The following is a 24,341-nucleotide window of genomic DNA, read 5'->3' as shown; positions in this document are numbered from 1 at the left end:
TAATTATTTTAAAACAAATTTGATTGCTTCTCTCATCCATTTTGAGGCTCCTTGTTTGGAGTATGAATACATTATGTTAGTAAAGTGAACAAAAACAAAGAAAAATATTTTTGACAACCATTATTATTGTATTTCAAATTAAAATATCATCTATTTATTATTGGATGAGACTTAAACTTTACTATGAATAAAGATTACACTTCATCTAATAATAAATTGATGATATGTTATTAGCATAAAATACAATAATAATTATTTGATACTTGATCAAAAAGAAGAAAAATTAGAGAATAATGAAAGATACATGACAAACCCAATTTTGTTCTAATTTTGTTTGGATTTGGAAAGTCCCTTTTTCATCATGGATCTAAATTCATCAAAATCAACAAACCCATCACCATTCTTGTCAACACTTTTGATCATACGCTTACACTCTCTGATGCTGCAACGATCACACCCAAGATTAACCAAAACTCTCCTCAATTCCTTAGCAGAGATTAATCCATTCTTATCAGAATCAAACACATGAAAAGCATCCATAAGATACTCATCTTGATCAATACTATTATTGTTATTGTTCTTGCCACCTTCTTCTTCTTCTTCTTCTTCTGTTGTTGCTATTCCTTCTCTCATCACAACCATGAATTCATCAAAGTCAACAAACCCATCTCCATTAAAGTCCAAAGCTCTCACCATTCTCTCAGCTTCTTTTTTAGCCATGCACTTGTTGTATCCAAGACATAGAAGAGTTTCACTGAGCTCAGTGGTTGAGATTTTTCCATCACCATTGGAATCAATGAGCTTGAACACTTGTTGGAACTGCCTTGACAGATTCATGTCTAGGAAAGACGCTGAGAATTCATCAAAATCAAAACTTGGTGAGAATTTTCTTCTGGGTCGCTGTCTTCTCCAGCACCAGCATGAACAGCAACTACTACTCGGTGCTGGTTTTGGGAGGTTGAAGAGTGATTTGGATTTTCTATCAAGAAAGGAAAAGAAGGGTGTGAAAGGTTGCAACATTATGATTGAAGGAAGGGTTATTGGACTTTATTATTATTGGTATATGAAATATGCAATGATTTATGTATGATGATAAGAGCTGTTGAATATAAAAGGTAATTGTTGATTCCGTGTGAGAATGATATTTATTTTTCGACAATGCTAAAGAGAAAACTTATTTTATTTAATATTTATTAATTATTATATAAAATAAATTTTATTTTTAATTAATTTATTTTGGTTACCAAATATTTTGTATCTATTTTCATGAGACTATATGGTGAATGTAGCTTTAGAATGTTATGACAAGACATTTTTTGTCACATTCTAGTTAGAGAAATAATTACGGGCATATTTTTATTTTTTTTATTTTTACATCGAATTAATTCACTTTTTTTTTTCTTTTTATATGGGATATATTAATAGTTAATACACATGTTTATGAATTTCACATTTTATTTAATGGAGAAATGGTTTTTTCCCAGAAAACTTTAGAGCTCTTAACTTTTCAAGTCTCTTGAGGGGTTAACCCTTTTTTATGTAATACACAAATCTTGGAATTTCATATTTTATCAGCATGCATGTCTTGAAATTTTTGTTCCTTGAACTATCTATACCTACCATAGCAGATTAGTGATTATTACCTTTGGATTTGGCTAAGGTTTTTGTATGTTATGTGAGTGGTGGGAAAAGTTAGAAAACTCAAGCACACAAGGCGGCGGAAAATTTCACTTTCACGGTCCTAAATTATTTTTGTTCTCTACTGTGGCATCCAAATGACTTCAACTGAATCAATGACAAAGCAGTTTTCGGCTAAGTTAACAGTACTTGGATTTTGTGGACAAGAAGACAGCATTCTTAATAGCGAACTTGTGCTCCATACTTACATGTGGGAAGGCCTATGACATCCTGGAATTGCATGCTGAAAAGCGTTTTGGATATTCTTCTAAAATGTAATTACAATCTTGAACTTTAAAAGTGTTGTACAACATTTGAATAGTTAATAAGAAAATCAAGAATTTCAAATTTAATAAAATACAAATACATACATAACCAATTATGTAATTTGTAATTCAAGTTTGGCATTATTACTTATGAAGACAGCTTTTGTGAAGGAAACAGGTAGCGGAACACTGGAAAATGTGATTAGGGTACAAATTAAGACATCAGCAACAGCATGGAAACTAGATGTCTGTTTACATTTTCACACACAGAAAGCATTCGTCTTAATTATTATGTGCATTAACTTTTCACCAGATAATTAGAAACAAATATTCATAGAATGTAGCTGTTTCCAATCATATTCACATTTTACTTACAACCACCAAATTAATCGCAAAAACTAATTCAGAGTTGAATAAATGCTTCAAAACTAATTCCTCTGAAAAATGAGTAGAAGTTAAGCGTACAACACTAAGCCTCTAGTAATACAAATTAATTCTGACCGCAGAAGCTAAGCTTCTAAAATACAGAACTTGAAAAGCGTAAGCTATAACACAATCATTACTAACTTTTCATACAGAGTTTCAAACTATATTATTGACAAGTAATGGAAAACGACGGAACAAATTATGAACAAAAAATATCCTGCATCTCAAAATGCAGGGTTAGCCTTAACTACTCAACATGACTTCAGCAGAACAGGACCAACTGATAAACTGAGCATATCACAGAGAGCAACCTGGACTTCGTGCGTACCATGTTCGCAACTTGCCAAGCTTGAAAGGAGAGGGAAAAATTTAGACAGGTTCTTCTCAAATGAAGCATCTCCTAAACTACAAATAGCCTCAAGCGTAGCCACGACAAGAGGTGAACGTGTAGCCAGTTCTCTCCGCTTCCCAGACCCTAATGGAATTAACCAATGTGGCTGTCTGTCACGAGAAGGCTGAGTTGTAAATCCAGAACTTGCAACTACAATATAAAACTCTAAGATCTCCTGGCATAGCCGAACAAGATGAGATTCAACCTCACTCTCCTCATAACTATAAGGCCTGTCGATAATGAGGTTCTGTAAAAATGTAAGGCATATTTGGTACGACTCATTCTCAAGTCGTAATAATGGAGGGTCTTGCATTTGGGTCATGGAACCAAACTCTTGAAGCTTTGAACGTAAAGTAGTATCGCTGTTAATCTTGTGAGCATGTAATGCCACCTCATGCAATGCATCAAACAGGACTAGCATGTGTTTTGCTGACAGGCGAAAACGATGCATGTTATATATCTCCATCACTGCCTGCCAATTTCAGGAAGAGTGTTAAACATTATTCCTCAAAAAACACATGCATCAATATTTCAGGGATGCATAACAGTGCACATTGCTGTGTACCAGAGCAAGTTTGAGTGTAAAGAAACAATCCCCCCAATTTTGTCATATTCCTAAATTTACATATTTTTAGCAGAACCAATATATTAAGAATCTAATCGTCATGTAAATAATAAAGATCAAGACCAAAATTCCAAGAAACTGCTAAGTGCTAATTGAAATTTCATAATTTTTAAAAGAAACTGCTGTGCCTTCTTTCCATTACAAAGGTTGTCTAAAACTTGATCCCAAACTGGACAATGTCAAAGTCTAACTGCTACTTGAGCTACAGCTCTTGGTCTCCTCTATTTTTGGAGCAAGGCATTTAAGAACGTCTGAAGAAAGAGAATTGGAATTTACCTGAATCAACAAAAGCTCAACAGCAGCTCGGCTTTTTGCATCAGACAAATACGCAAAAAGATGGCGAGTCCTCAAGTTTGCTAAAGTTTCAGGTGACGCCGAGTCAGGAAGATCTCCGTCATCTTCAGCTGTTGGTGCATGTTCATAATTTCTATTCACAAAGTCTTCATTTTCAAAGAATGAGAAGTCAGGGAGAGTTGCAATAGCTGCTTCTTTTAACGACAAAACCACTTCGAACCACTTTTCATCAGAAAATAGCTCCCCAGCATTACTCATCAAACGTACAAATGCAGCAATACCGATGCCAGCAAGGTTTTGATGAGGGCGCTGTATAAAGCTTACCAGTAGCATCAGGACCTTTCTTAAAAGTGGATTGACAGTGTCGTAAAAGTTGATAAAAAGATCTACAACCAATTGGAGGGCCAATGTGCATGTCTCATAAAGCCAAGCATCGTGCTCAAGATCACCAACAATCTCTACTTCATTATTGACAGGGGAACTACTCCCAGAAGGATCTATAGTATGTCGTACAAAATCAAATATGGGAAAGAGGACTGACTCAAATACTCTTTCCCATAAAGGTAGTGAAAAAAGATGACCATGATTGCGCAAGGATTCAAATAGGATTTCTAAGGCGCTCTTCCTAATCTCAGGCCTTGGATCAAAACTAAGCTCAGATAATCCTGCACAATGTTGACCAAGAATAAGTACTTCTAACAAAAGCCAAGCTTCTTAAAACATGAAAGAAGATGATAATAATCATTTGAGCAACTTAAGAATATTGATAACATAATTTTGCAAGAAGGGTTAATACAGCATCCTCACCAGCCAATAGAGGAAACCAAAAATAGAGATGATCCTCCTTTTGAGTCACCTCTCCATTGTCTTGTTTCCCCTCTTTTCCTGTTTGAGGTGAACGCGGGGAAGCCTTTCTAGAGACTTCCTTATCCTTATTTCTTGACGATGAACCAAAGTCTCCTTCTGCTAGTTTGGTTGCGCAGAACCGAAGAAAAGCAATGGCATTCAGGCTAATCTCTTTGTTGAATCTAGTATTTGTAAAAGCAATTAGACAATTCACACAGTCAGTGAATGTGGTGGTCTCTGTCTCAGTAATGTATGGAAAATAATCTCGAATAATCTTCTCAATAATTTCAAAAGCCAAGAATACAATGTTCTTATGGTCATCATATGCTGCTGTAGTGAATACCTGAAATCAAGTTTATACTTAATAATGAGAAAAAGGAGTTAAAAGACAACAAACAATCGACAGAAAAGAAAAAATGTCCCTATCATAAACAGAAGAGAAAAGTTGATCAACTCTACCGTGAACATGCTCTTCCATCCAGATTTGACATTTTTGACACGAGATAAAACCATCTGAGAGACACATCGGATAATTAGTTCTCTGATCTCAACAGCACTACTCTTTTGCATGACAATTTCAAAAGGCTTCATAAATTCATTTTGAAAATTGTAATTAGCCAACTCTTCCCGCTCTAGAAATTTCATTGACAACTGACGCAAGGAATCCATCGCAAAAATTGCAACTGAAAGGTTTCCAGAACAGCCAATAGTCACAAAGAAATCAGAGAGAACATGCCAGATGCTCGACCACACAAGCCTGATGCGGTCCATATTATAGTGCCTGTTGCAATATAGTCATGTCAACATAATAATTAGAAAAGCAAAGATATTAATAAATCATAAAACATAAGTCATTAGCTTGTTGCTCTGCCTCAACTTTAGTTTTTTCAATCATCAAACCTAATAAGCACTTTGGCAGTTGTTTAACATCTGAAATAGGGAGTTGAAAGAAAAAAGTAGCCTCTTACACAGGCAAGCCAATATGGTGACCACCGGAATTTGAAATGAAAAGTAGTTCGATTCACCAATTTTCCCAAATGCATGAGTTTGAGGACTCAAAAGTTAAACCAAGAGTAAAAAAGGTAGCAACATGCTTAGTTTCTACACAACAAAGAATAATGCAACAACCAAGATCAACATGCCAAAGTGCCATTATCTATATTTTTGTAATAAACCCTATCCATAAATAGTACGAGCCATAACAAAAAGCTCAGACAGAGATTGGGGAATTTGGAATGAACAATCAACCAAAAAAGAGAAAACTAAGGTGGCAGAGTGCCAAAGAATATTGTTACACCCTGAAAGATAAAATCTACCAGAATGCCATGTGCTGTTTTTCTCTAATAACTCGCCCACACCCTTAAACCTTGAGCCATGAGAAAAAGATGATGAAAAGTTTAGAGGAAGAGCTAAGGTGTAGAATGCAATAAGCACTAGGCAAGTAATACATACGCAATCTCAACTATCTTTGTGAGGCTGAAAACTCGGGGATCAGACGGAGATCTTAGTTCGTCCATGGAGACCTTGCACAGAGCCTTAACAAAATCTACTATGGCCTCACTGTTCAACTTCTGACTCCGAGTGAATATGCGATTCATTTCAGAGCTTCCAACTTGTTCCAACATGTGCAAATTAGAAACTATATTGTTCACCTGTTCTGATGTGATGGTTCCAGAAGCATTGCCACCAATTCCAGCACTGTCATACGAACCTCGCATCAATGTGGCAGCAGCATACTGTAACCTACCAGGTCCCTTCTTTTTCAAAACAGGAAGAATGGTTGATTTCGTTTGCTTTGCCTTTTCTGACTCATTCTGAGGAAAGGAAAAGAATGTAGCGTCTGGTGGAGCGCCCTCTCCGAGAAGAAGTAGATGCTCAAACCGGGAAACACAGGTCAAGATATGCTCCCAAGCTTCTTGTAAGTAATTTCCATCCTCATCAGCAATAGTAACTATTGCCTATCAACAATTCAGACAGAAAACCCAACGTCATAATGTTATCAACAACTTAACTTTGAGTCAGGTACGAAAAATGTATTACAACAATTAAAAGATCCAATATGCAAGAACATTTTAATACGTCTGGAGATCTCGCCTAGAAAAATTTCCAGCAAATGCAGCAAACTCCGCAGAAACCCCATAAAATTTCATAATCAACATATTTGCAGAAGAAATGATGGCTAGACTACTTATTTTTAATATACTCAGTGATGAAAGTAAATCCAGAAAGCAGCTTTACAACTTACTTTGATAAAAAGTAAACATGAAGTTCAAATAATAAAAGATGTATACATTCAATACACAAACAATAGCAAGTGATATATGGGTCTAGCTATGGGCACATGATATTTTACAGTAGGTTTTAAATAATTTCATAGTTTTTCCTAAATATAAAATACTCTATTTTTTTGGGCCTGAACGTTGCCGCTTGGGCAGAAAAGTGTGTAAAGAGTACTGTGTAGTGACATTTATACCTGTTCTCCACAATCTACACAAGGCATTACTGAACTAAAATTGATACAGGTCAGTAAGTTTTTTTACTTTTTACTAAAAAAAAATAAGTTTTGGCAAATCCAAGAAATCAATAGTAAAAGGGGGAAACGAGGGTGACTCTTTGAGGTGAATATAAGATCCAACTCTTGCGGACACGCGCGCGCAGGGGTGTGTCATTTGAAAGCCAAAGTGGGAGACAATGTAGGAAAGTTTTGGAAGAAAGAACCACTCCCTTGTCCTTATTTGATAACATATGGATGAATATCGTTTCCATGCTTGGTTTTTCCCCTCTCTCTTCCCCACTTCTCTCACAAGATATCTATTTTTTGCTCCCACATTCTAATGAATACTGCACCACTCATTGGTTTTTCCAGAGATATGATTTGAAGCAAGTGATAGATAGAGTAAATAGGAAAGGCATGCTTCAAAATTCATTTTGTGAAAAAAACAAGCACCTGATGAGTAGGTAGCTGGAAATGAATGAGAACCATTGATTTATTTCAAGATAAATCTAATGGTTAAATTTACAAAGTTCATAGCTGAACCTGTATGACAAGGTCTATAAACTGACCCTTTGGCAAGGGGGGCAATAACTGCATAAAGTATCATAACATACAATATTAACTGATAGTTGATTATAACATCAGCTTATTAAATTTCACATAAACCAGTCCGGAAAGAAGTTAAAGGTAACCAACCTTAATTGCATCTACATTTTTTTGCTTAATGGCAGCAGGAGAATGCAGAGAGGTAAACTTTGCTAGTGAAGTCACAAAAACATCTCGATGTGTCTTCATGGACGTTCCACAAGTAACATGAATAGCATAGCGGAAGCCCTCGAGACACAGAGATATTACAACTTCATCATCACTTTGATCAAGAGGAACACTGAAGGCAGCTAACATTGGTGCCCAACACACCTCAATCATGAATCTAAGGATTACAACATTTGTTGCCGCATAATAGACCGACCTACAAGTAGCAAGCACATAGAAATCAAGTAAAATAAATTCTGGGAACAAAATTTTTCCCTCAATAAATGTGTAAAGGTACTGCAGTAAAAAGAAGAAATCATAGTCAGAAATTCCAAACAAGTTATATAACTGCCATTAAAAGAACTAATCAACATACATGCACACATAAAAGGAATTTACTTTGGTGAAAATTTAAGATTGATGCACCACACTTCAGATAGACATGGAATGAGTAAAACAACAGATAAATACTAGTAAACATGGTAGGATCCATAAACAGCCATGAGATGAATGAACAATTGTAACAGAAGGTTCTCCATGCCACAAACAAAAACATGTTGAAAGGCATGTTTTAGATAATAATTCTGTCCAAAAATATGGAAATTTTGACTGAACATACTCGGATTTGCGAGCTTTTTCTTTGAATTGTTGTTGCATATGACGGATAAGATCATCACTGGTTTCCATATGGCTGTCTTCCCAATGCTTGTTGGTCACGATATTCAATATACTATCCAATCCTAAAAGTCTATTAGAGTTTGCAGCCTGTTTTTGCTGTGGAACCATATTGTCATCTTTCATTTTGATCTCAGTTCTGGATATTCTCTCAAACAAGGACCTCAAATACTCCTCGGGGAGATCTTTTCCATCATCAATGCCACGATTGTTTCTTATGAAATCATCGACAGACATCTGCACAGCTCAAAGACCAAACAGAAAATAAGTCAATATGTCTATCGTAATTATTTGAAAATGAATCCAGACAATTATAAGAGCACACCTTGTTCTTCACCATAGGATTGTGAGCATCTGTGTTGAGCAATATTACAGAATAAGCAAGGACATAGGCTGTGTCGGCACTAGAAAAGGCCTTTGGATTACATTTGGAATAACGTTCAGCAAACTTTTCCATGATCCGATCAATCTTCTGTGCCTCACCAGGCAGTCGAAAGCCTAGAAGAAAGACCCTAATTGCCTCATCAAACTCCATCCCTTGGAAGTCAAATGAATCCACATAGGCATGCATAACCTTCAAGGATAATTCTTCCCTTTCTCCCAGAAAATCACCAATCAAAGTCTTGTTCAACCCAGATGCATCTTTAAGAAAAGCAGCTATATCCTCTGGTGAATTACCCACTTTTTTGGCATTGATGAGGAACTCGATTCCTTTCTTAGGTTTCCTGTTAAAAAGTGATATACCTTCCTGCCATAAACTTGCATTAGCAAAAGCAAAAGCAACAACAGAGCCAAACTTCTCAAAACCTTGTAAATCTGCTTACCAGAAGTTCCAGTTTATAAGCCCGTCGCTGCCCAATATTTGAAACATCAGATGCATCATTTGAGATTTCAGGTGGAGAGTCTTGTCCAACGGGATCTTCTCCATTTCCATTTACCATGGTCAAACCTCCAGCCTCAGCACTGCTGTCAGCTGCTTCAATTTTCTTAGCAGAATGAGGATCTGGAATTATCAATTGTTTGTTCAGCCAGCTTCCCATTGATTTTAAAACAGCAACCAAGGTTTTCATGGCTTCAAGTTTTAGTGTTGCCTCTTGAGGTGGCAGAAGTGTGGTGGCTGCACCAGGAGGGACACCTTGAGCAGTCTTAAGAAGTCCATTGACCATCCTAGGAGGAACTGAACAATTAGATATAAAATAGACAAAGTATAATAAGTGACAATCAAGATCACAGCAATACCATTACGAAAGTAATCCATGAAAACACATTGGCAACATGGAAATAATAGTAAACTCGATAATCATATTATGAACAGAAAAACTGCATATATGATTCATAGAGAAGAAAATCAAATAAAATAAAATACGTATTAAATGTCCGTATAAAATAAAATGGAGCATACCTCTCAAAAATGTTGGATGAATTGACATCACAATCATAGTTGATAAATATGTCGACCAATATCTGTGAATCAATGCAAAGTTTCTCGAGAAACCGAAGCACTATCATCTTTTGCTGAAAATTAGGTTGAGAAACATTTTCCAGTACCCTGAGTATTATCATAGGGAAAAAAACACCAATTTCGGCCTTCAATCCAGCTCTAAATCTTGATACCAGACTGATGAAGATGGAGCAAGATAGCTGAAAAACGATCAAAAGAGTTGAAGCACTGTTCTTCAACAATGATAAACATAAGTACTGCTTGATGGCACCTAGAAACCTGTTTACTCAACCAATTGTACAACCATCAGTAGTGATCAAATAGAAGAAAGAATAGCATTATGTAGAGATAACTTTTATTTTTCATTTTACTGAGATAGAAGATGAATTGCCACTTCAGTTTCCTCTTACAATTGTTTCAATCTCAATAGGGCTGAATACAAATATAATCACTTAAGTGAAATAGGGGCTTTGTATATCCTGCTCAAAATATTCTATATTAAGCTTGGTTTCTAAAGCCTAATCCATGACTTTATATTAGTAAATATAAAGTAATGGTTGATTATCTGCTTCCCAGTCTGTGTTTTATGACACCATATTTAACATGGAAACTACGTATAACTCAATGGAAAGCTTTACTAACATTGTTTTCATAATGAATTATTAGATGTTGTAACCTATAAGTAAGCTAATTCTTACATCAATGTCAGCAGATCCTTGATTCCTAACCGTCACAGATGATAAATTAGTATGAATTACTGACAGACCCTTCCTCAGCACAATCTAGTCATGCTGACCTCCTTCTTTACTAAGTTTGGCACAGAAACTACACATTCTAGATCGTCTACAAACTGAACTAAACCAAGATATGCTTTTCGCCCTAACTGCCAAAAATGTCAATGTTTCAAGGAAGCTCTACAAAGGAGTGACACAAAAATGAGATACCTTTCACTAGTCCTGAAAACAGCTCCAGCGTTCTCCAGCAAAATCTTCAATAGCTCCAGAGCCACAATCTTTCCCTTCATTAACTGGGGATCGGAAGAAGCCTCTTTAGGGGGCGTCTTCATCGACAATTTACAGAGTGCCCTGAATACCAAAAAGGCATCCCTCCTCAACTTGTTACCAATCTTGACCTCTAAATCATCATCCCTCTCCACAATGTCACCACCATCCACAAGCTCTCCCTTCCTCCCTTCTAGAGCCGTCTTATACATACTGATCTCCCAATACTTCGCATCCAACATGTCCTTATCAGTCGAATCCAACAAATCCGTCGGGTTTGTCCCCTCCACCGTCGCCGTAGTCTCAAACGCACCATCATGGCCACCTAGCATCGAAACCTTAGCACTAGGTGTACCAGGGTTCAAAACACCATCAATGTCCTGCATAATCTTGGTGATAAAACCTTGCACAAACTGCGTGGAAGAATCAGATTTTTCTGCTGGCTCCATCAAATCAGCCAACACAATCGGCTGAATAGGAACCGTGGAAGAATCCGCTTCCATTCTCCTAAACACAATAACCAGCATCTGAATCAACGAGGCTTTCGCCGTTGTTTGATTCACCGCGGTTTTACTCGTTAGATATAAATCATAACAGGTTCGCACTATCATAAGCAAGCAATCACCGTGAATTCGCAACGAAATTGAGGTTACCGCGGACAACAGCGTTTTCAGAACCTGCAACTCCATTGTTTCGTCTCCTAACTCATTGCACTTGCAAACCGATTCGATCATATTCGAGAGCAATTTCGCCTCCGGTGAGGAGCCTCCGGGATCCGCCTCGCCGCGCAGGTAGCCGTACGCGATGAGCTTCTGGATTGCGTCTACGGCGGGCTCAGCGATCTTCAGCACGCCGGATTTCGCGGCATTGATGAGAGGACTGAGGATCGATTCCGACTCCGCGAAGGAGTACTCCACGGGACCGCCGTCGTGGAGGGGTCCCGGCGACGTGGAATCGGGCTCCCCGTCGGAAGGAGAGCCCGACGGCGACGCAGCCGTCTCCGCTGCATTGTTATTTCTAAGCCTGTCGATCACCGACTTGCATTCGTGCGCGAGCTTCGCGTGCTTCCTCCATGACACGTTCTTCACGATCGCCTCGAGCGCGGGGACGACGATCCTACTCAGTCGGGAATCGGCTTCCGCAGAAGCCATTCCCGAGTTGCGGAGCGAGTTACGACTCGATAACACGCGCGCTCGGCGCGAGATCTGAGACGTTCGGGAAAATGTGAATGATTCTAAGCTAGGATCCTCATTCCATGAGCTGAGAGAGTGAGTATTGGTGAAGCTCGGTACGCTGTTCAACAATGGCAGCGAGCTGACTCAGTGAGTTGGCGCCAGAGCGAGTTGAAGTGTTTGTGGTTTCGTTTTCCGGTGCGATCTCAAATCGCAGAGAAGAAAAGTAAAAAATGGTTACTGTAATTTTGTTTGATAGAGAGCGTTTTTGGTTCTCACTAGCTCTGCAACTAACTATGAGTTTTGGATCTGAATTGACGCGAAAGCCCTTTCGTTCGTTCCAAATGGTATGAGTTTAACGCTTACCAGCGTAATAAAGGATACAACGTGAGGGTAATTTTGGGTTTTCGCGTATCTTGCAGATCTATAGCTGCCGGAGAATTGGAAAATTCTTTTTTTTTTTATTCATTTTACTTTGAATAATTTAATTTTTCTTATAATTAATCTCTTTAGACCGTTTTATTTATAGACTAATGTAGTCATATTCCCTTAGCTTGATTTTTATAACGTACGTTTATTAATGACTTTAAAATTTTGACCTTCACAATTACTGTTATTTTAAGAATTTGATTAGGTGTCATTACGTTGTTAAAAAATAATTTTAATAGAAAAAAGCTTTAGTTTATTTTTAACTTATTTAATAAAATTTTAATAATAAAAATATTTAAAAATATTTTTTTAAATTATAATTTAGAAATTTTTTAAATATTATTAAATTATTAGAAAAAGAATTTTTTTTATTTTTTAGTGCGTTTGATAAAATTTACTAATAAAAGTAAAAATATTTAAAAAATAAAAAATTTCTTTTAAAAATTATAATTTATATTTTTTAAAAAATTACTTAAAAATATTTTTTTAACATAATAAATAAATAAAAATATTTTTTATATTATTATACCTAAATATATTTATTAAATAAAAATATATTTTTGTATAGGATTTAAATATAAATTTTTTTAAATCTTTTTAAAATATTATTTAAAAAATTATTAAAAATTCAACCAAATAAATTCTAAATGTTGAAGTTCAAATTGTTGAGGAAAATTCTTATTAAACCGCTATTTTTTTCACCTAGTTTCGGGAACATTACTCCTGGAAACTTGAATAATAGGATATAACATAAGTATTATATATCCGGATTTAATTATTATCTAGATTTAAAGTCATATATTTTTATTAGAAGATTTTAATTAACAATTTTAACATATATTTTTACAATATATGTATATATAGGGTTGTGGGATGAAAAAAAAATATTTTATTGCGCCATCTATATTATATAAGAAAAAAAAAGAGCATATCTATGGTATAGATGGATTACTGGATTTGTCTGAAAAAGCAAATCACAATTAGTTAATAGAAAGTCACGTGACAGGTGGAAGCAGTAAGCACCATCCTAGGTAGATTTAAAATATAAGCTCTCTTCAAGAAAGCATGCATGATCATGTTAATAGAAACTGAGATCTGAGTGAACCTCAAGATTTGGCTTTTCGTACAATCAAATGATTACTTAACGTCCCCTCTCTTCCGTACTTTAGTTATTGGGGAGGGTACCTTTTGTTATAAAATGCTTATTTGAATGGCATATCATGGAATATGATCAAATATATATGAAATATTATTTTATAAATTTTTATAATTTATTTTTAGTAATTAATAAGTGAGTTAGATAAATAATATTTTATTAGTATTTAATTTAAAATATTTATCTATAAATAAAAATTTTTTTAAGAGTTTTAACATATCAAAAATAACATATAATAGAAAATAGAATAAATAACATAAACAAATTAAATAGCCTCTAATATTACATTAATGTCCTACAATAAAATAGTTTACGTGTAGCCTGAATGATTCTATATAAATCGAATTAATTATATTCGATTTACACCTTTTAGTAATAAATCGGATCAATTGGATTCAATTTAGCATATATATAGTAAATTGAATAAGCCTGATTCGATTTACTATTGAACAACATATATATAATAAATCGAATCAGATTGATTCGATTTACTACTTGTACAGGATATTGACATTTACCACTTTTAGTACATATATATAGATATATAGATTCATGTGTACTTATTATCATGTTGCAACTTAGTGTTTCCGAGAATATTTGGACAAATTATAAAATTAAAAATATAATTTTGAAAAATCTAATCAAAACAATTATCTTGATAATGCCAGTAAATTTATTTCCCACATTTTTTATTCTTATTATCTAGCCATTGGTATAAGTATTTGTTCTGTCTAAGATGAACTGGCTGAGCTGTGGGTCGTTCGAGATGATGTGGCTGAGTTATAGGTCGGTCAATCCTTCAAACACCGTCGGGGGAATATTTGTAAAAAAAATTTCGACGCTCAAGTCAAAAAAATCTTAAGTATAAGCAAAATAATAAGGGAGTCTTTCTTTCTTCTTCTACTTATACCAGTGATAGTTCTTTTTCTCAACCTGCCTGCTCCAGTCCCATGGAGGTCCTTTTAAAATGAAATTTTGTGCGGTTGAGTACTTGTTTACCGAGATATTCTCGACCATATCTGATGTGTTTGTTATATTTGATTTTCGAAATGTCTTATTAGTCGTTGTTCCTATCCGAATTATAGGGCACGTGAGCATCGTGATTTCTGTTTTCTTGGGCCAAGGTTAATGGTTTATATAAGTATTGAATATCAAGTAGCTCATGTTTATATACAAAAGTAGGGAGTAGTAAAATCACTTATTAAATGCCTTGAGTTAATTGCTAGATGCTTTTTCATGAGAACAAATATCCCAATTTTTACTTGAGTGATGTTAGATAGCTAAAGAATAATTACAATATAGAAATATCATGTAAAAATTTTCACTCTCTTGATAAGCAAGTGACATACACCTCCTTATCACTTATCCTCCTTATTACTTACCATTTTGCTTTAGAATCATTAATGTTATTTCCAAAATCAAATTCAGTTTCTCTCAAATCAAATTCCTAACATCTCTCAATCACATTATTATCCATTAAATTCAATAATTCTTTGCAAAAATTATGAAAGTTAAATTAAAAATTTTTAACAACTTCTACTATACAACTTATATTTTACATATAAAATATTAAAAAAATATAAAATACAAACAAAAATTTAAAAATATTTTTTAAAAATAATTATTAACTCGTCATATTAAAATCAATAAATAAGCATACATATGAATAGAAAAAGTATAGGGTACCAAGAGTTGCATCTGCCAACTATTACCAACACTAATTAAAATTAATTAAATATAATTTGTTATGTCAATTAGGGATTTAGTGGGTCTAGTACAATGCAATTTGAAATAGAAAGGAGTGGTAACGTACTAACGTAACATGAGACTTTCACGCCAATTACGAACGCAGCAAGGCACACCGTCACGCAAACCTAAGCCTCGTTCTTCTCGCTAGTTGCGTCTCCGTCGGGTTGCTTTTCATCTCACCAAGACGTTGCCATTTGTTCCATCGACGGTGACTGCGCCTTCACCTGAAGGCCACTTCTCCTTTGTGAAACTTTTCAAGTCACTGAGACGCCGACATTACCCTTCAACGGTGAGTGCGCCTACACCCGGATCCCGCTTCTTCTTCGTGGAACTGTTCAGGTCACTGGCACGCCATCATTACCCTTATACGGTGATTGTGCCGTCACTCTGATCCTACCTTGTTGCACCACTAGGCCCGTTGAATAGAAGTGTGACGTCAGTGGTACAAGGTGTCATGCAACCATCTTCTCCTCAACCATATCCGGTAAGGTATATGTGTCTCCATTGAAGTCAAATGAACTAACCATTATTTCCGTGGAAGAGACACATCTGTGGTTAACAAGCCACATCCAAACAGAAGACACATCCGTGAAAAGAAAAATCTGTTACTATCACATGTCTATGATAGCCATCTCCAGTGTAAGACACATCTATGCTGAGACAACTCCGAAGATGTCACGATGAAATTAGGAGGAACATGGAAAACACATATGCGATTACATGCAAACACGAAAAAGACACATTCTTATAAGACACATGTGGCAGAAGACACATCCATATAGACTAGACACATACGAGAACCGGCAATTAGCGAAAACTTTGAAGACCCACTTACCTGTTGTTGTTGCGCTGGTGTCGGAGGGAAGAGACACTACAAGGGGGGCTCGAACTCGAGACAGAGATCGACGCTGGGAGGGTGATGCAGCGGCAAACGAGTTGCGAGGATGCTAATATCTCCACGAGGCCAGAAGAGTCCAGCCGCAGCATGTCTTGTGGTGGAGCTACTGAAGGGCGTCGCGATGAAGGTTTCATGTGTGGATGCGTCTCCACGACGGAAACATGTAGCCGTGCCGGGTGTCACTTTGGCGAATGTGGGACCGTACTTGTTAGTGGCGGCAACTGGTTTTCCAGCGGCATTGACTCAGTCGACGAATGCGACCGGCGAAGATAGCAATCCGGAGTTCTATGTATTGCTGCAAGTGGAGATGGGGAGTGGGGGTGTGTCTCAACGGTAAGAACAAGTGAAAATGGGTAAAGTAGGGTTACAGCGGTAAACAAGTGGTATTAGGATTAACTGGGTTAATTTAGGATGTGTTTTTTTGAATAAGTAGGCTTTGGCTATTGGCAGATTTCATCTTGGTAATGTAGCACGGTTAATATGAATATTAAATAAAAATATTAAAATAATTAAAATCATGACCTACTAGTACACATATGAGATAATTTGAAGAATAAAATAAGACGTATAGTTTAAAATTTGATAATATTAATTATAAATATTTATTAATTATAGACATCATAGGTATGAAATTATGAATATTATGAGTACAAATTATGGATGTTATTAATATGAAATTATGGATATTATGTGGATGAATTTATGGGTGTTATGAGTAAATTTATCAATTGAATAAATTAATTTAAGAATTTGACATTTTTTTAAATTCAATTATGACAAATTTAAAAATATTTGTGTTAATTTTATAATTACTTATGCAATAACTAAAAATTAATATGTGTATGAATATAATATCTAATAAACATGAATTTAATTTTTAGATGTTAGTTGTATGTAATTATGGATGTTATGTATATGAACGTATGAATGTTATGTATATGAACATAGTAGTACAATATAATTATAAATACACATAAAAACAAAAAAAAGCAGTTTATTACCATATCTCATCAAAACTAGGTGATTTTTCATATTCTCAATTGGTTGTTGACTGACAACAACCTCGTCGGGTGAGTCCGTCTGTTGTTCAAATTCTTCATCAGCACATTCTACCATAGGTACCATATTAAGATCGAATTCAATTGCCATACTATTTGCAATGATAAAGATGACTTCTTATAAAATTTTTTGACCTATTCTAAATTTTTAATTGTGCTTGCAATGGTATTAGAGTTGTGAATTTTGAATGAAAATAATTGAATTAACGGAAACAAAACCATATTAAAGTAGCTTTTAGATTTTGTATCTCCATTGAATGATGATAAATGACTTAACAAAAATAAAAAATCAATTAAAATTAACTCATTTAATATAAATTATCATTACCGTTCTTTATAGTTATTATTAGTCTTTATTGTGTTCTTAAATATAAAAATCAAATCATAAAAGAAAATATTAAGTATTGATTACAAGAATGCCTAATAGTAAGAAATATGATATTATAATTAATGCCATTAATAAATGGGGCTGATAAGAATATGATAAATGGATTGATAAGAGAGTGAGATAAAAAATAAAACTGTTATTAAGTTATATAAATGAAGTAAATTATAAAAAATTTTGGCTAATTATGACTGAAAATTTTTTGTTACCAAAATTTTTTCTTTTTACTTGGAACATGCTATTTTACATGCTGCATTATTTATTTATTTAAGACCAACAAGTTAGCACAATTATCTCATTTACAATTGATTTTTGGCCAACAGCCAAATATATTCCATTTGAAAATATTTAGATGTATGGTATATATTCCAATTGCTCTACCTAATCACACCAAAAGAGAACCCAAAAAAAATTTGGGAATATATATTGGACATTATTCTCTTTCTATTATGAGGTATTTACAAATACAAACAGAAAATGTATATAGAGTTCGATTTGTAAATGGTTAATGAGACAATGTTTCTAATATTAGGGGAAAAAAATAAACGGCTGACAAAAGAGCTAAATTAAGATGCATCATTGTTAATACATTTAGATTCTTATTCAATATAATGTAAATTAAAAGTTCAAAAGATTATATATTTGTAAAAAATTATAAATAAATTGCTTAATACATTTTTTGATACTGAAAGTATGACAAAATTCTATATACAATCTAAAAGTGCTCCGATTCAAATTGATGTCCATATTGGACAAATAGCCAATAGTGTAAACATATGCCAAAATCATGATAGACTAATTGGTTCTAGAAATAAAAATTTTCATAAAAGAAAAAAATTGTGATAAAGAGGCAAATACTCTTTCTATCAAAGAGGACAAAAACAGTAAACATAGTTGAAACACATGCAGTTGTCCAAAATCACGATATAATTAAAATATCGGAAGATGTTCAAGTACCTAAAAATTATCAAGATGATAAAATCTCAATAAACTATATCGTTATGGAAAAAAAATAGAATCGAAAAGAAATAATTGTCAACAATATATTTGCATGTCATGTAGCGCTAAATATTATACATAAAAATGAGGATCTTGAAGCAAAAACTCTCAAAGAATATTGACAAAGGGATGATTGACAAAAATAGAAAGAAGCCATGAAAAATGAATTATACTCACTTGCGAAATATGAAGTCTATAAACCTGTAGTCCAAACACCTAAAAGTGTGAAATCTATTGAATACAAATGGGTATTTGTGAGCAAACGAAATGAAAATAAAAAAATTGCATTCTACAAAACTCGACTTGTAGCACAAGGTTTCTCACAAAGGCTTAATATAGACTATGAGGAGATGTACTCTCATGTAGTTGATGTAATTACTTTGAAATATTTGATTAGCTTATTTGTATATCATAAGCTAAATATGCACTTGATAGATTTGTTCACAGCCTATCTATATGAGTTATTGGATCGTGATATTTATATGAGAGTCTTTGAATGGCTAAAAATATTTAAATTACCAAAGAGAATTCTCAAAGATTATACTCGACTAAATTGCAAAAATCTTTATATGGTTTAAAATAATATGGAGGAATGTGATGCCACCGTCTTATAAAGTATTTGATGAAAAAGGGGTTCAAAAATAATAATATTTACCCGTGTGTTTATATAAGAAAATCTACATATGGATTCGTTATAATTGTTGTGTATATTGATGATTTAAATATAATTGGATCTCCTAAAGAGATTCCAACGATCATAAATGTTCTAAAATAAGAGTTTGAGATGAAAGATTTTAAAAAAAAATCAAATTTTGTCCTGGCCTTCAATTGAGTTTGTAACAAAATGGATATTATCCATAAAAAGACTTACATAGAAGAAATTTTAAAGAGATTTTATATAAACGAATCACATCTAATAAGAACCCCAATGATTGTTAGATCATTAATTGTGAAGAATAATCCATTCCGACTAAAAGAAGAAAATAAAGAAACACTCAATCCTGAAGTATCATATCTTAGTACCATAAGTAGTACACTAATGTATCTTGCTAGCTAATAACACATGTCTCGATAAAGAATTTGTTGTAAAGTTATTGGCGAGATACAATTTCTCTCCAACTAGAAGATACTGGAATAAAATAAAAAATGTGTTCCAATATCTTCGTGGAACGGTTGATATAGAATTATTTGATCTTTATAGATCCAAGTCACAATTGGTTGGCTATGTAGATGTAGGTTATCTATTGGATTTCCATAAGAATAGATCACAAATAAGATACTTGTTTATATTTGAAAACATAGTTATATCATAGAGATCTATACAGCAAACTATAGCTGTAACATTTTTCAATCATGCTAAAATACTTGCAATGCATGAGGCAAGTCATAAATGCTTTTGACTCAGGAGTTTGATTGGATATATTCAATCATCATGTAGGTTGTCTGATAAAAAGATAGTCCTTACAACATTGTATGAAGATAATGCGATGTGTATTGTTCAACTTAAAAATGGATACATCAAAAGTGACCGAACAAAGTATATTTTTTCAATTTCTTTTTTACACGACCTTCAAAATCTTAGAACAATTAACATTCAACAAATTCATTTCAAGTGATAATTTGACAGACTTATATACCAAGTCATTTTTTATCTCAATCTTTGAAAATCTAGTACACAAAATCGAAATGTGTTGTCTTCGAGATCTTATATTATGTTATCAAGAGGGGAGAGATAGTATTTTTATTATAAGATTTTTATCCCATTGGATTTTTCTTTATGAGATTTTTTAACAAGACAGTTTTCGTTACAAAGGATATTGTACTATTTTTTTCTCGATCAGATTTTTATCTCACAAGATATTTTTTATAGGATTTTTAACGAGACATATCTCTAATAACATTTAAAGGAGAGTGTTATAAAATACTTATTATTGTGGATGTCATATCATGGAGCATTATCATACATAATGAAGTATGTAACTGTTGGTACTAAAAATAGATTTTCTCGACAGGAAGGCGTTTCGACTACCGATTGCTTCGATTACAGAAGTAGAAACGAGCAAGCCAAAGTCGAAGAAAGATGGTGCAAAGAACATCGAAGTCGAAAAGCAGTTATTGTCTTTCTTTGAACATCAAGACTTGTTACTCGATCTTCAAACTGAGTTGAGAACATATGTGTGAAATTTGAGGAGCAAGCTAAAGAAAACGTGAGAGTTGAAAACCAAGAAAGACGTGGAATGTCAAAACTTAGGAGTTAAGGTTCTTCATAGTCATGGTAAGATCATGGCCTAAGAAAAAATAGAGAATAAGATCGTGGTCAAGATGTTTTAGGCAAATCTATCCTCATGATCTATAAATAGGCGAAACTCAGAAAAGTTCTGAGACTTCAATAAAAAACACTTCACTATCACACCGAAATTCTGCAAAAATTTTCAGTCCCAGCGACGTAACAGAAGATCATGTAGTATAAATGCAGAGTCCACTCTTTTTCAAAAGAATCGTATCTGCCCCGAAACTGATATCTTGATACAAACTTGATTCGACACTTTGTCGATGATTACCAAAAATAAAGTGAACCAGTAACATTATCAATTAATAGAGCTTGAGTTTCCATAATATATTTTTACTAATTAGTAAGAGTGTTAAGTAAATAATACATTACTATTATTTAATTCAAAACCTTCATCTATAAATAGATCTTAAATTTTTTTTAACACACTAAGAATAATACACACTAAAAAACACATCTAACTACCTATTTCAAGTAGTTTTTTTACTATTTAAAAAAAATATTATATATGAAATATTAGTATAATGTAATATTATATCGAGTGACATATATTAAAAATTAATACAAAGTTCTTTAAATCTCTTTTATAATTTTCCAACTTTATTTCTATTTATTCATCTTAATTTCACATCACCTTTTACTTGTTATAAATTTTGAAAAATTTTTAAGTATATAAAAAATATTGCATTGGTGTTCTAACTGTTTTAATCATTAGTCTCATCAATCATGTATATATTTTATGATCAAGATCAACAAATAAAAATAGTAAAAAACTAATATTTTTTACATGTTTAAAAGTCTTCCATAAACTTTTATTTTTTTATTTTTCCGAAATTTAAACTTAAAATCTTATATGTATGTTATTCGATATCAATTCCTTTGCTTAAACTATTTGATGCATTTTCTGGTTACAGCCTTATCCAAAATTTTCTTTGTTTCAACTTTCAATTGATCAAGCTAAGCTTAATTGGCGACTTAGAACTTTCATTTGTATTATTAAATTGAGTGAGTTAGTTTTATATTTTTTTCGTTCGGATTCAATTTAGATTAAGAACATTTCTATATGCACATCAAAGTTGTTTTTATCAGACTCATTAAATTGAAATTTCGAATTCATCAAATAACCAATGCAATTAGTTTGAATTAAAGATATATTATCGGTATACTTCAAGTCATCGGAATTGCTTTGGTTTTCATTTTCGTAATTATAATTCTGAAAGTCTAAATTGATTCCAAACACTTGGTATGATAGTTCTATCAATTATTAATTTATTATATATCCATTTTGTATTTGTTAGAGTATTTAACTTCATTCTACAAAATATAAATATAGATTAATATAAATATTTCATTGTCCGATGAAAATACAAGACCAAATATAGTTTTTTGAAAAACAAAGATAATATAACGCATATTGATTGTCATGTTAAAATAAGTTGGGATAAATAAAATTTGGAAGTCTAATAATCCGAAAATTTATTGGATCTACTTAATATTTAAACAAATATATATATATATATATATATATATATATATATATATATATATATATATATAACAAAATTTTAGAAATCTTTTAAAAAATACATAATTTGCAACACAAGAATCAAAAGCAATTATTTTAAGTAACACAAGTTTCACCATCTTTTTTTCCTCAAATTCATGAAAGAAAAAGGGCTTCATCTTTTTTTTTTTTGGTGCTACTGATAGAACGTGTGTCTGTTTTTTTTTTTTTCCAAATATTTTATCATGAGGATAGAGCCTAAGGTCGAATAACTCTTGTCACCGATCATATAATAGGGTTTTTTTTTTTTTTGGTTAGAAAACAATTGGTTTTTATAAGATATCAATTTATGACACTATTGGGCCTTAAATTCGTTACAACCATTATTTGTTCTTTAAATTGGTTGTTGAAAGATTTTATCATTAAATTTATTTTTTAAAAATTATAAATTAATTATTTTTGTTCTTCTCACTTAATTAATAGTTTTCATCAACAATTGATGATACAGGATGTTAATTCATATCATACATGATACTTAATATATCCAATTAGATACTAAACAAATATATTTATCAAAAGTTATTAATTTAGTATCGAGATATTATATTAGGATTAAGATTTATATAATTACAAAATAGACTAAATTGATAGACTTTCATAAATATATTTATTTAGTGTCTAATTAGACATACTAAGTGTTACGATAGGTAACCAAAGATTGTTGGGCTGGACTCGCTGGGTTGGCTCAATTGTCTGAGGAAGGAAGCCTTCAAGCGGGTCTGCGCCTTGGGGGCCTCCGTCCGACTTGTGAGTATGAACGAATGGGGGTGGTACCTGCAAAGACACTCCGATGCCTAAGTCAGCAAGGGTGTGAGCAGGTATAGAGAGTATTGGGGCTTAGAGATACCTGAGAGGTGTCAGTGTATTTATAGTGGTGAACCAATAACCATCGTTGAAGTGGTGCCACTTTTTTAGTGTGTTAGCCGTCCCTTTATCTCAGGGAGGTTAAGATATGGCTCTTGGAAGCGGTTAGAGAGATTCTAGGGGCAGTTACTCATTCAAACGAATGTTTATCTGCCAGCTAACTCTCGTCCCCGACTTCTTTAGGGTAAGTCGTGGTAAGAACCGACTTTGCAGGAGGAAGGTCGGTGCTAGGTGAGGCTCAACCCTTCGGATTGAGCCTTTTATTTGTACCTGGGCCTTATCGTTGGGCCAGGGTATGAACATTGCCCCTACTCGAGCCCAATTTCTTTTAAGATTTTGGGTTCGTGTATTCTACTCGGGGACGTAGCCGACTTGGGAGGAAATCGATGTGTTTGTTCGAAACCGACGTGACTTTCGTGACTTTTGATTTTTCACATTTACGTCTAATCAAACGTCGCGTCTGTTAGAGGTTCGCGTAGGTATTGATTACCTTGGTAACGGTGCACCCATTAATGACTGCCCCGTTTTTACCATTATGCCCCTAACGTGTTTATAAATACTTTTTTCCTCTTTCATTGTTTCGTTTCTGCGATTTTTTAAATTTCCTCTCCACCTGTTCGTGAAGCATTCTTGCGTTTGAAGACTTTCATTTCCTCCAACCTTTTTCAGATAAAGGTTAGATTTTTCTTCTTTTCCTTTAACGACATGCTTTCTGTTTGCATGATTTTATTTTTTAGATGGATAGGTTGATCCATAGACCTCTGTTTGATTCCGTACTTCCCCTTAGAGACCATGTTTTTTTATTTTCTTTTCTTTTTTCCTTTTGTAGGTTTTACCAACCCTTTTTTCAAAGAAAGAAAATGTCTTCTGTTGAAAGTCTTGCTCAGT

At 33.6% G+C, this 24,341-nt stretch overlaps 1 protein-coding gene and 1 pseudogene across 1 annotated transcript; both read right to left on the bottom strand.

Moving 5' to 3' along the window:
• Positions 1–206: 206 nt before the first annotated feature.
• Positions 207–1,108, bottom strand: LOC112728311 (uncharacterized; annotated as a pseudogene).
• A 1,220-nt stretch (positions 1,109–2,328) lies between these two features.
• LOC112728310 (brefeldin A-inhibited guanine nucleotide-exchange protein 2) lies at positions 2,329–12,559 on the bottom strand. Its single transcript, XM_025778392.3, has 11 exons — positions 10,833–12,559; positions 9,850–10,167; positions 9,272–9,614; positions 8,773–9,195; positions 8,392–8,684; positions 7,716–7,989; positions 5,978–6,483; positions 4,985–5,306; positions 4,487–4,868; positions 3,662–4,344; positions 2,329–3,232 (listed from the first exon to the last, which is right to left on the bottom strand). Exons 1-11 carry the CDS (start codon positions 12,038–12,040, stop codon positions 2,621–2,623), a joined length of 5,364 nt encoding a protein of 1,787 aa, XP_025634177.1. The 5' UTR covers positions 12,041–12,559; the 3' UTR covers positions 2,329–2,620.
• Positions 12,560–24,341: the final 11,782 nt, after the last annotated feature.

This window comes from Arachis hypogaea, chromosome 12 (genome assembly GCF_003086295.3).
Source record: "Arachis hypogaea cultivar Tifrunner chromosome 12, arahy.Tifrunner.gnm2.J5K5, whole genome shotgun sequence".
Classification (NCBI taxonomy): Eukaryota; Viridiplantae; Streptophyta; class Magnoliopsida; order Fabales; family Fabaceae; genus Arachis; species Arachis hypogaea.
This window is presented reverse-complemented; position numbering and strand designations above follow the sequence as displayed.

Coding starts and splice junctions, on each gene's coding strand:
- LOC112728310 (XM_025778392.3), bottom strand. CDS start 12,040: ATGGCTTCTGCGGAAGCCGATTCCCGACTGAGTAGGATCGTCGTCCCC. Junction 9,615..9,849: donor TCATCCAACATTTTTGAGAG/GTATGCTCCATT, acceptor AGTTCCTCCTAG/GATGGTCAATGGACTTCTTA. Junction 3,233..3,661: donor TTGAGCTTTTGTTGATTCAG/GTAAATTCCAAT, acceptor TGAAATTGGCAG/GCAGTGATGGAGATATATAA.